This window comes from Halyomorpha halys, unplaced genomic scaffold, assembly GCF_000696795.3.
Source record: "Halyomorpha halys isolate HHAL.00 unplaced genomic scaffold, Hhal_1.1 Scaffold657.1, whole genome shotgun sequence".
Classification (NCBI taxonomy): domain Eukaryota; kingdom Metazoa; phylum Arthropoda; class Insecta; order Hemiptera; family Pentatomidae; genus Halyomorpha; species Halyomorpha halys.
The window spans coordinates 459,802-472,968 of NW_027105368.1; the positions used below are offsets into that span (position 1 = coordinate 459,802).

The 13,167-nt window shown below is 27.8% G+C and overlaps 1 protein-coding gene across 1 annotated transcript in view; it reads right to left on the reverse strand.

Moving 5' to 3' along the window:
* LOC106685085 (otoferlin) overlaps positions 1-13,167 on the reverse strand; it is a gene marked incomplete at its 5' end in the record, with an annotated part of 241,026 nt that overhangs the window by 63,980 nt on the left and 163,879 nt on the right. Inside the window, 1 exon segment of the mRNA XM_024359161.2 lies at positions 6,635-6,719. Coding sequence (XP_024214929.2) covers positions 6,635-6,719 — 85 coding nt within the window.

The following is a 13,167-nucleotide window of genomic DNA, read 5'->3' on the forward strand; positions in this document are numbered from 1 at the left end:
CAAATATGATTGTACGTCTATAGTTAAAAACCCTTACAAACCTCACCAAACTGCTTTCACCACACATTTCAGATAAACAAGGCATAAATTTAAACTTGATACACCAAAAATCACACATCGGGAAATAAACAACTAAATTTAAATTCATGTTAAACCAACCTCATAAACACAAATAATTTAAAAACACTAAATATAAGTAGACAAAATAGGAATCGAAAAAACTATTGCTAAATTGACTAACTGCTAGAAAGAACGGTTACGTTTTGAAAAAAACCAATTCAAACCCACATTTACCTTTCTCCATTTCACTTCTATTCGGTTTTGCACTGCAATGTAGAATATATTTTAATATACAATTGCAAGTACACAATAGTTTTTAAATAATTAGCTGAAGAAATTATTTGTTAAAAAAAAATGATTTTTTAAATAGTAGGGCATGACTATAAAAACAATAAAGTTGGGAAAGGCCACCTCAATATAGTTGTCTAGTTGGCTGATCTCCAAAATTCACAAAAATATATATCATTAATTGTCATGAATAAAGTTATCAAATTATTTTGATATATGATGTAAAAAAATATTTTTAATAGTTATGAGTATCACAAAATAATGCTGCTCACTTACAATCAGTATAAATATTTTATGTATAAATTTATAATATTTCATAAAATAGTAATAAATTAATTTATAAAGTATATAGCTAAAATATTTTAAAAAAAGAATGGAGTATTAAAAAGCAATATCATGATAATAATAATAATTCATGCTCATGCATTTTCATGCCAGGTGCTAAGAAAATATCCAATTTAAAACTTTTATTAACAGCCTGCAATAAATTTGAAATGACAACCTAATAAATAAAGTAAAAAAAAAAAAAAAAAAAAAATAAGAATGGGACCTATTAAATAGATAACCCCTTTTATACAGGAGGGTCTCAAGCTGTCAAAAAGATATATGGACTTCTCCTTAAGGACCAGACAGGGCTAAGATCCTCTTCCCGGAACATTTAAAGCTAGTATTTCCCGAATCCGTCACGAACCGAAATTCACGAATATAGATTAATCATTAATAAATAATATTAGGTGTGAAATGGTCTGAAAATAATTTTTATTACTTTACTATTATTATCTATTTTAGGAATTGGTGGAGATAACTTACAGTTGATCGGTTTTTATTATTTTTAATTGCGACACTAGATATTATAATGAAATCACAAAATTAACTATATATAATCTTTGCAAGATGATCCCGGTGTAGTAAAAATGGTGCCTAGATAGCAAATAAACTGTTTTTTGAAAGCTGTGTTTCGACTAAGTAACAAGTCTTCTGAATAAAACACATAAAAAATATTTTGAAATTTATAAAAATTATAGGATTATTATTATTATTATTAAGGCGACGGACCGTGGGGATGCAAGGCCGCGCGTGATCTACAAGGGAAATACATCGCGCGTTTCTTGATGTGGTTTTTATTAGGATGGGTTCGTCACTCCCGCACCTATATTTTTGTGAGTGCCACCCATAGGCTAACGGGCCTCACAAATGCCCGAGTGAGTGAAAGAGTGAGTATTGTATAATGTTATACTTGAAAAAAAAAAAACCCGGTAGGGCTGGGGAATCGAACTCACAACCTTTGGAGTGGTAGACAGGTTTGAAACCTGTGTTTTGACTAAGTAGCAGGTTTTCTTCAGGGCTAAATAAAATACATTGACAAATATTATAAAGTTAATAGAGATTATAAGATGACTATAATCATATTGAAAATAAAAAAATAACATTTGTTCTACAACCTATGAAAGATTCAGTACTTAGTAAGGAAGTAATGCCTCTTGAACAACGTTTGTGGAAGGAGATAATCCGTTCAAGATCACGCTGAACCACCAAATTATTTGCAGTAGTTCCCTAATTAAAGGTACTCAATTGATAGAAGGGTTGGGTAGGACCCAGAAGAGCTCGCCGACCCACAGCGTTGACTCACGATTAAAGTAACAAAACAGTTGTTATTTATGTGGCTGAATCAGGTTTCGAGTTAGTAGTATTGTGCGTCACTACATAGCTACCCTGTTTTCTATATAGTCATATTTTACTGGAATAATTATTTCTTGATTATCACTAAATAATTTTCCCAAAGTCTTTTATCTTGTTTATTCAGCTCCGAAGAAGACTTGCAACATTAATCGAAACGTTGTTTTGAAATAAATGTTTCTTTGCTATTTAAGTAACATGTAAAACTGCCGTCTCAACCATCTTCCCTAAATTATAACATTAATTCTGTAAAAAATCAGGCCATGAGAACTATAATAATGTGTTAGTAAATTGAGGAAACTATACACAATACTGAAACAAACCAATCAAAAATTTACTTTCCTCTAGAATATCGAATAACTCCGTGACGCAACTAAGAAAAATATTAGTTTAGAATGGTTACTCAGTTTGATAACAGTTGGTATAATATTTCAATCGTGACGGTAACCTTTTTAAGAAAATATCTTTTTTCCAAGAAAGTCTGCATTATTGCTATCATTGTGAAATATTAGGTGGTTTCTCTTAAGGTCATATAAGATAAATTTCCTAGTAAATAAAAAAAAAATAACACTTTTAAGCCTTTGAAGATATTTAAAATGGAATTTATCGTTTTATAAATGTTTCGCTGGAAGTTTTTTTATTATTAATAAATTTTCAAGGAAAATCCCTTATATTAAAATTTTTCTTAATTTTATTAAAATATTGTTGATTGATAATTATAATTATATACATTGAGAAAGGCTAATTATTATTAGTTATTTGATGTTTTATGTCTTGTTCATTTTATGGGATTTTTCCTTATTATAAAATATTACATTGGAAATTACCCCCAAAAAATATTAATTTTCTGAAAATATGTTAATGAAGTTGTCTTATATACATTTTATAATTGGTTATATTAGCAATAAGTTTAAAATTATTTTTTCCAGATTTTTTTTTAAATTTTCGGGTTTTATCAATTTTATGGTTTTCGTAAATTTTTTAGCTATTCAGACTTTCTAGGAAACTTAACAGTTCATTAAAAACTTGAAATACAATCACAAAACGCTTGAAACAGAAATATTTATAATATAATATTATCTATTATAATTTAATTTATCTATTTGTCTTTTTGCACCTTCTTTTCAAATTTTGAAGTATTTAATGATTTTTTCCGTTCAAAAGAGTCAAAATTGTGTGTTGACTGGATAAACTTGACAGGCATATTTTTCTTTAAAGTAATATACTTTATTTACTTTTATTAATAACTTTTTTTAAACGATTATTATTATTTAAATTATTATTGTTTAAATAAATCAATTGGTATCCATGTTAAGCGTCAACACTCTTTATGATATCAGCAACAGTCCAACGTTTCGGCCAATTTTAAATATAAATTTAAACCTCACCATAAATTATTTAAAACCGTTATACAGGCTATTTTCCCAGGTCATTAATAACAAGTCAAATCATCCTATTTTGCAACAATTTCATTAATTTTTAAAACTTTTAATTTTAGATCAACTTAACACTATCAACTATCCTTATATAAATGGATTTGCTGATAAGATAGCTGATAGTGTTAAGGTGAACTAAAATTAAAAGTCTTAAAAATTAATTAAATTTAGACAAAATAGGGTGATTTGACTTGTTATTAATTACCTGGGCAGAATAGCCTGCAAAACATTTTTAAATAATTAGATGTGAGGTGTTAATTTATTTTTGAAGATTGTTCTTGATGATAGCTGAATAGATCGAAACGTTGGACTGATGGTAAAATAAAGAATGGATACCATTTGGTTTATTTAAACAATATATAGCAGTCCCAAGAAAGTGAAAAGATTATATATAATTTAATTATTATGTAATTGGAAAATTTAATGTACTGAATATTAAAATTATTATCATTGGAACATTTATTTGTTAATTAGCATCTTTCTATTAATAACTAAGAAAGCCACTTATGTGATCTCCGTCTTAACAAACAAATTCCTTTATTGGATAAAAAAAGAAAGATGATAGTAAGTAGCTGTTTATTGTACGTGCTCTATCTGTGCCGTAAAACAAGAAGACAAAGAGTTGAACGCTTCGGTCACGAACGAAGACTTTACCCTTACAAACGTAAACATACTCGTGTTTTTGCTACCATAAACTTACGGATTACGTTTTTGCTGTTCTACAACGGGGCTAGTGTAGGTCTTAAACTTGATCAAGTGCTTCTAAACATCGTGCTTAATTAAACTAATGAACTTTATTTACATATTATTTAATTTAGAATGTGTAGCTATTTTAATATTTTATAAAAATATATTTATTATTATTTCTAAAACTAAATTTATTATGGTAATATTTTTTTTCAGTGCTTTATATTTGCTAATCGGATCTTTTAAGCTTAAAGATGGTACTACAAGGATAAGTCTATCTAAGGAGGAAGCCTTATAATAACGCTCTAAGGGATCTAAAAGAGCGAGGGACTTGCAGAGATCGTTTCGTTGTCCACATTCCAGTCGGAATCAATTCCTAAGATTTTTATCGAACAGTCCAATTCAAATAAAAACATCAAATAAAATATACATAGATTGATGAATATATAATAATGGCAATTTATTAGAAAATTATTGAAATCCTTTTAGAAATCTAGTTACTTTACTTGAGATCAAAATAAATGATCAATGATTTTCCCAACGTCAGTTTTATGAGCGATAGCAATATGATTTAAATGCAATAATTATTTACTAAATAATTCAAAAACACTATCCAAAATTATAGTCTCAAAACATTTATTTCATTTACACGTCCAACGTTTCGGCCAATTCGGCCATCTTCAGGGACAATCTTAATTTACTATGAGACATATCATTTAACCATTTTAAAAAACTCCATACAGGCTATTCTACCCAGGTCAAAACATTTATATCTATTATGTCAAAAATACATTAAAAATCACAGTCTAACTATTTCTCTTTTACCAATAAAATAGTGGTAAAAGAGAAATAGTTAGACTGTGATTTTTAATGTATTTTTGACATAATAGATATAAATGTTTTGACCTGGGCAGAATAGCCTGTATGGAGTTTTTTAAAATGGTTAAATGATATGTCTCATAGTAAATTAAGATTGTCCCTGAAGATGGCCGAATTGGCCGAAACGTTGGACGTGTAAATGAAATAAATGTTTTGAGACTATAATTTTGGATAGTGTTTTTGAATTATTTAGTAAAAAAATTGCCAGTCTCAAGAAAGAATTTTAAGATTATAAATGCAATAATTATATTAATTACTTAATTAGAAATTACATCAAAAGTGTAATTTTGAAAGTAAGCTGTTTTATGTTTTTGATATAAACAATAATTGCATCATTACTTACTTTATTTCTTGGGAAATACATTATTAGAGTAGGACGAGAATGCTAGTGTTTTTTCTGTAATACCATTACTTTTGGAAAAAATAAAGTAAATACCTGGGCTCTTCTTTATGTGACTGTTATGTTGAAATGGCAATGTTTAGTCTAGTGACATAATGGCCCTCTGTATTTAATGGAATTGAGGCGTAGGTCTTTGCTGGGGAAATGCGGGATAAGGGTCGACTTTTATTTTTTGTGGCGGTCCCACGAAATAAAAACATGACTCCCAACCATGGTTAGAATAGATTGGTTCGCTATAGATAACCTCCCATATCTCTTAAATGATCAGAAAGGGAGACATAAAAAAAAATTATTCCGTTAACAAATTTTCTATCCCCCTTGTAAAAACTAGGAGCTTTGTCGAGAGCATTCTTTATCACCAGTTTCATCAGTCCACTGGGAAATAATTTGTCATGAAATGAAGTTTGTTTCATTAATTATTTTTTGTATCGATATAAAATATAAATTTTCTTCAACGTGGAATTTCATTGGAGCTCCAAAATGTATACGATGGTCCGAAAATAAAGCATATGGTTTGATAATGGAAAAATTTTGTTTTTATTAGATACTGAAGTATAATTTCCTAATAAATGATATAATTATTGGATATTATAATTTCATTTGAGGAGCGGCGTGGCTCAGTGGCATAGCACTGTGCTACTAAATTCAAGGACTCGGGTTCGAATCCGGCTGTAACAATTATTTATTCTGCTACTGTAGCCGTGAGTCGATCCTCTGGGTTCAGGAACCCTCCTGGGCTTGGAGTCCGGTCGAGCGTGATTCTGACCAAATCATCTCCTTGCACAACCGCTGATCTAGTAACAGTTCTTTTTTACAAAGTACTGCACCCCTGATCCTTCATGGGTTTTAGAGGTACAAATTTATTAATTTTTTTATTTATACGAATAATTATCGAATCAAGATCGCTCATAAAACTGACGTAAAAGTAATGTCAAAACTAGGATATTTAGAACATTGTTGAAATATGAAGAATGTACTGTATATTGTTTTTTAAAAAAAGATATATTTATATTTTGCTTAGAGTATAATCGTCTAAACAGAGATTCGTTTATTTTAATGTTGAAAATACAAATTTTCAAATGAGAGACTAATATTGTCAAATTTATAGAGAAAAACATATTAATTGATTACTGAATGATAATCAATGTATGATTGAATAGAGATTGATCTCTGCAAATTCCTTGCCGGAGAGTCAACTAGGGTCTACCTGGCTGCTGCCATACGGTGGCAACGTCCAACTTGAAACTTCCCAACATTTTGTCTGTCCTCAAGATATTCCTGGACTGCATGACCTTTCAGTCCAGACACAAAGAAGAAGGATAAGGAAACAGAAAAAATAATTAAAATAAGGGATACAAATAAAAAGGAGAAGATAGAAAAGCGCTCGTACATTATAACTTACATAGGATGGCATAAACAAGTTATTATATAAAAACAGAAAAATACTTCAACATTTGAATAGAATAATGGAAATATTATTCTAAAAAATGTGGTGCAAATACGTAATCAAAATCGACCTTAGAGTTTGGAGCTTTAGATAATTTATTAATTCTACATATAGACATGTTATTAGAACTATATGAATTAGATTTTAAGTAAGAAATGTAATATAAAAATATAATTATTTATTTTTGCCTTCAATTATATAATATTCAATGATTTATGAGATTTAATTTCATTCCTAAATTTAAAGTTGAAATCAAGAGTTTATATTTTAATAAAACTTTGTTAGGTACGTGACTGAAATAAGACTAAATGCCCATTTTTATTACTTATTACTTTTGTTCTTCAAAGTAATTTATCTGCCGAAATCACGACTATCCATGTTATTTTATATTTATTTATATTATTTTTTTATTATTTATTTATTTTATATTTTTATTAATTATGTATGGGAGGGAGATACGTGTACAATAGGAGGTAGATAAGAGGCACAATGTAGCTTGAACCGCCTTTACAAAAGTTTTACCTGGTAAATTTTTTTGTCTACATAAAAGTGTCTGCTGTGGGACTGGATAGACTGGATTTCAGTCTCTCTCTGATTTAAGTCGCTTTAATTCCTTCATTCGTTTTCACAACATAGTTGGAACGATTTCTTTGAACTATTGTTTATCAAAAAGATCTGTATGTTCTCAAAAGCATTAGTTGTTTTTTGTTTTGTGATCTATTTAGCTTATAATAAAGACAAGCTCTAAGCAGTATACATTTACTTTGAATCTAACACAACAAGACAATGTCATATCATTATACTAAGTATCATTGCTACATACTGATACATACCGAATGTTTATTATTTGAGATACACTAATTTAGATATAGTCTATAGACTATATATCAGTATATATCATGAAACACAATATTTCATTTATTCTGTGTTTTTTGTTAATTTACCGTAATTATAAGTCCCATTTAAACAAATATTGCACAAGGTAAAGTTATGGTACAAATCAAGCCCAAGATACAATTATGTTAATTGTAGCTTGGCTCTTTAATTATTTTTTTTTCTCTAGTCATAATCTAAATATAAAATATTTTAGAAATAAGTCAAGTATCTTCATACCATGACTTATAACGCTCTATTTTGAACTTATAAAATTGTTTATAATTTCAGAAGCTCAATAGAATTAGAAAATACTGACCCAAAGTACACTGATTTCCCCTACATACATAATGAATACTTACACGCTTAAAATTTATATTTTAATTATATTACTACGATATAGCAGATTTTATTTCTATAAAATATTTAAAATAATTAAATAATAATAGATCAAATAAATAATAGCTTTTGTTATTTCATGCCGTTTTCCAATTTCAGACGCTTTTTAAATATTGCTCAATTAAACTATCTTAAGTCTCCTTTTCCCGTTTTAAGGAAATATTCAACATTTATTTTTTGGTGGATATATAAAAAAAAACATCAAAATAAAATGGATCTTATTTAGGTCACGTACCATTAGTCAAACTGTAAAAAAAAACAAAAAGTAATATAACATTTATTAGAATAAAAAATCATTTTTCTAAATGTTTATTGAATTTTAGAAACTATGTTTTCAATTGTAAATTTAAAAAGAGGAGCAATTATGTTTTGCTAATTTTTTGAGAAGACTGAAATATATAATTGTATGTTTTATAAAAACGCGCCTATATGTATATCATAGGTATACTAGGAAGTATGTGCCTGTACCTCCTGATCTCTATGGGAAACCTTATCTACATATTTATTGAGGAAGACCCAGAACGCTCCAAACCCCAAGGCCGAAGAAGAGAAAGATGGTGAGGTATAAATGATGATAGATGTTGTGATGATGGGCTACCATCCGTATCATAGATAGTCCTCACGTCTATCTTGAAGCTGCCGACGATGGTGCCACCTCGGAGCAGTTTCCTAGAGTGTAACACCTATAACACACACATCCAACCTATCACCCTATGTGCACCTCTCTCCCTCATCTGTCTTCCAATCAACCTTCTGATTGAATTTCGAAGATTTTTCTATGCAAGAATACATGATTAATCAAAAAATATGGACTTAATATACCTTTGTGATGCTGCTACTGTAATATTCAACTATATAACACATAATTAGAACACTTATACTTTTAATACTAACATAAACTAATAAATATGATGTTTTTAACTAGTGGTGAATTTTCTTTGGAGAATCAGGTCGGTCTTAAGAAAACTTAGGACTGAGACGAAGTTGAGGTTATTATTGTTTCATACGAAAGATGGACTTTGACTTCTTGAGTAACGATGACTGGTTCCTGTTCCATTCATGATTACTTGATGATGTTTTTCACTGTACCAAATATTATCCAAGATGTCTTCAGCATAGTCTAGTGTAGGGAGGGTAAAATAAAATATAAACAAACTAAAAATGTAAAGTATGTGATTTTTAAAATTTTCAAATATTTGTTTTACTACTATTTACGTATTTCTGCTTTCTGGGAACATTTCGCGATATTTTAAATAAATTTTATTTAACATATTTTTAAAGGTATTGTCTTCTTTAAAACATGTTTATCTTATAAGTGCATAGTTCCTATTTTATTTTGCAGATTTTAAATTTTTATAACATTATTTGTTTACTTGATATATATTTTTTATCTAAAAGATTATTTTTTAAATTGAGACGATTATAGCAAATATGTATAATATCAATAAATGATAATAGAGATAGTTCTCAATTATTTTCCAGGAAGCCTAAAATAAATATGTAATATTATGAAATTTTATGAGTTTAGTTCAAGGAATTTTATTATTTTTATGTTATCAATAGACTTATTATGTCTACAGACGTGGATCGGTACCAATCGATTTTACAAAACAATTGTTGACTGTTTGCAAGATGTATCTTACTTGCAAATTTATAAATGAAAAAGATAAAGATAAAAAGATAAATGAAAAAAAATTACAATTTAATATTTTTTGTTCCTTTTTAAAACCTTCTTATAACAAATTAAAAAGTTGTATTTGGCATTTTCTTTATTTTCAGGACTTTTTAAGTTGAATTTTCTAATTTAGAAATTATTTAAATAAAAATATTTATAGGTTTTTTTACTACATATTTGGATAAAAGTAAACAAATATTTATGTACTTATTTTTACTTCTTGATCATATAAAAATCCAATCCCTACTTATACTGCAGGTCACATTTAAAAATCCAAAAACTAAGTGGTTTGAGTCTATCTATTAGTTTTATAAATAAAACAGATATTTTGAAATGGATTTTATTCTGGCCGACTACGTCTTGTTTCATGGTAGACAAATAATAAAGATAAGTTTAATAACATTTTATTTATTTTTTTAATTTTCAAAATCTTCCCAAACCGATCTCAAAATCTTAAGAAAAAAATGTCTAAGGTCACTAGGGGCGGTTAGAAAAGTATATGATTTTAAGGTCACTCTCTAAAACATAGTTTTAACTCTAGAACTACAAAACTATAAAAACCATTTTGTAGTGATAAAAAGCTTCTTTAGAGCATCATCTTAATGGCATCAGGAATGAAGATGGTGGTGAATCAATCCTTCATCCTATTCCACCGAGACGATGATATGATTTCCATATAACAACATTTGGATAGGGCATACCATCAAGTCGAATAAGGATGAACGATGTACTAATTCGCTAACTTATAATTAATACATATATATGTCTATGATATACTAATTTTGATGGGTCACGATGTAAAGGTAAACCTCCTGTCTTTCCTGAAAATTTAAAAGTACATTTTCCTGGTAAATTTCATCATTCTTCTGAACCTGAGGAGTTGGAATAGGTAGTTTGATCTCTCTTAGGAAGCAAACTGTGATTCTTATTGTAATTATATCATCAACAATCTTTTCATACATATTCAGAATCAATAAACATTTTTCTTGTGCTGTAAAGAAGAAAATTATTTTTCTAAATAGAGTACAAAATGTAAAATGAAAAAAGTCATAACTTTTTTTTACAAGCCACTTGAAATATTTCAGTTTTTTTATATTTGTGAGAAAATAAAAGGGATCGTTCTTTAGAGAAACCAAAATTTACTTTTTTTTAAATAATGATTTGAGATTACAACTAATCAATATAGTTCACAATTGCAACGTATAAATGCCCATTGATTTGTATTTTCCATTTTTTAATTATTTCTAAACTATTCAACTTTTATTTTAGATATTTTAGTTTTAGTGCTTAGCTTCGTTACAGCTGAAAGGTGAAAGCCAAGACCATATGAATAGGTTTTTTTTTGGTACTTATTTATTGAATTTTCTATTTCTATATTATACATAAATATGATTTTAGAAACAACTCATTTATTATTATTGCCAATCAATCACTGTTTTATTATTTATTGTTTTTATTATTATTTTTGTATTTTAATAATCTAAAGCATTTCATGATAAGTAATTCCTGGCTAATAGTAAGCTAACTTACTAAGTCACTTAGGGAATTGTCTTGAAAGAGTGATGCTCAACATGAATTATTATAACTTCCTTCATCCAGATTATTAGTATTTCATATCTTGATGAACAGTGCTCTTCAAATATTCCAAGAGTTGATATTTCCCGAGAACGTGCTCTAACAAAATACAAGGCTAGTATATACGGTTAATATTTTATTTAAAGAAATTTTATTTCTACTATGGCATAGATAATCTTTGAATGTTTAAAAAATATTATGTAAAATAAATTTAGTACTTTACATAGTTCTTTTTTCTTATTCCCCTCCCTTTTTTTTTTAATACATAAAATAAACCAACGTTCTTATATAATAAATTTTATTTAAATGTTACATATTTACATAGCTCCCTGAGGCCAATCTAAATAATTTTATTTCGTTAGATTTAAAAACAATTTTTTAAAAATATAATAAAACCACTGAAATAAAATTATATGTACTGGACAAAGGGTGCTACATAGATCTGTAATAAAAAACACAACACATGAGAACCCTGAAGACGGGGCAGTACACCAAAACGTTGGTTTAATTTATATATTTAAAAAATGTTAGATAGCGCGCATCACATACGGCTCAAAGTATTGCTTAGATTGGTGGGTGCCTGTAGAAGTTATAGCTATTTTTTGATTATATATATAAAAAAAAAAAAAAAAATTTAAAACTTATATTTATTTTAATAAAAAAAATATAGATGTATAACTTTCAAGTTTAAAATATTATCGAAGCATTTCATGAGTCGAATTTTTTTTTTTTGTTCATTTTGATTTCAACTTATGAAAGTGAAAAAATTAAATTACATTTAATCTAAAAAAAATTCCGATGAATATTCTGATTTGTATATTTATTATTTATAAGAGGAGTGGATATATTAGCTTTTGATAATATGCTTATCATGTGGTCTAACTCTCAGGAGCGCGTTTATACTAAATCGCACGAATGCTAGGTCTTGAGGATGGAGTAGAACTTCGCGCCTTCCCTCTGTTCTTTAGCGTCTTTGATTAATGTATTTAAGTTTATTAATGATTAATCTGTAAATTTTAAAATTAATGTATACATTTTTTTAGGTTTGTGACATCGTGTTGGAGTTGACGCTATTTTTGTAATTTTCGAAAAAAAATTTAAAGAACTGAAAAGGCGAAAATTTCGAAACAATTTGCTATAAAAGTTGGTATTTTAGGGTTTTTTGTGATGGGAATAACAAATACAAACTTTGTTCTTACTAGGAACACAACAGTTTAACAAAACAAAGCATTCCATATGAATGAATTCCGACCATATGTCAGGAAAAATCTTGTGGTCTCGGCAAGTTCTGTTTGAATGGGATTTTATTTTTCCTTTTTCTCCTTCATTTATTCATGAAACTCGATAGTTTTTTGTATTAATACATTGTATATTATTGCTAGCAATTAGAACTATTTATTTTTTTTAAATAAAAAAAATAAAGTTACTAAACATAAAGATTTTTTTAAACTAGGGAATATTAGCTCTGTTTATCAATTTTAATGAAAGTAAAGCTTATTTGATATTAAATACAACTTAATTACTCGTTGATTTACTGAGTTTTATCAAAATCGTTTGAGCCGTTTTGGAGATAATCGAAAATATGTAAAAACATAGAATTGATTTTATAAAATTCCCCCCCCCCAAAAAAAAAAAAATTATTCCAGAGAATCCTAAAGAAGTACTCAGAACGTTTGGTTATTTTATATATTTAAAAAAAAAATGAAAAAATTTTTATATTTAATGTTTGTCTTTTTATAAAACCGATGTAAGTAACAAATCATTAAATTTA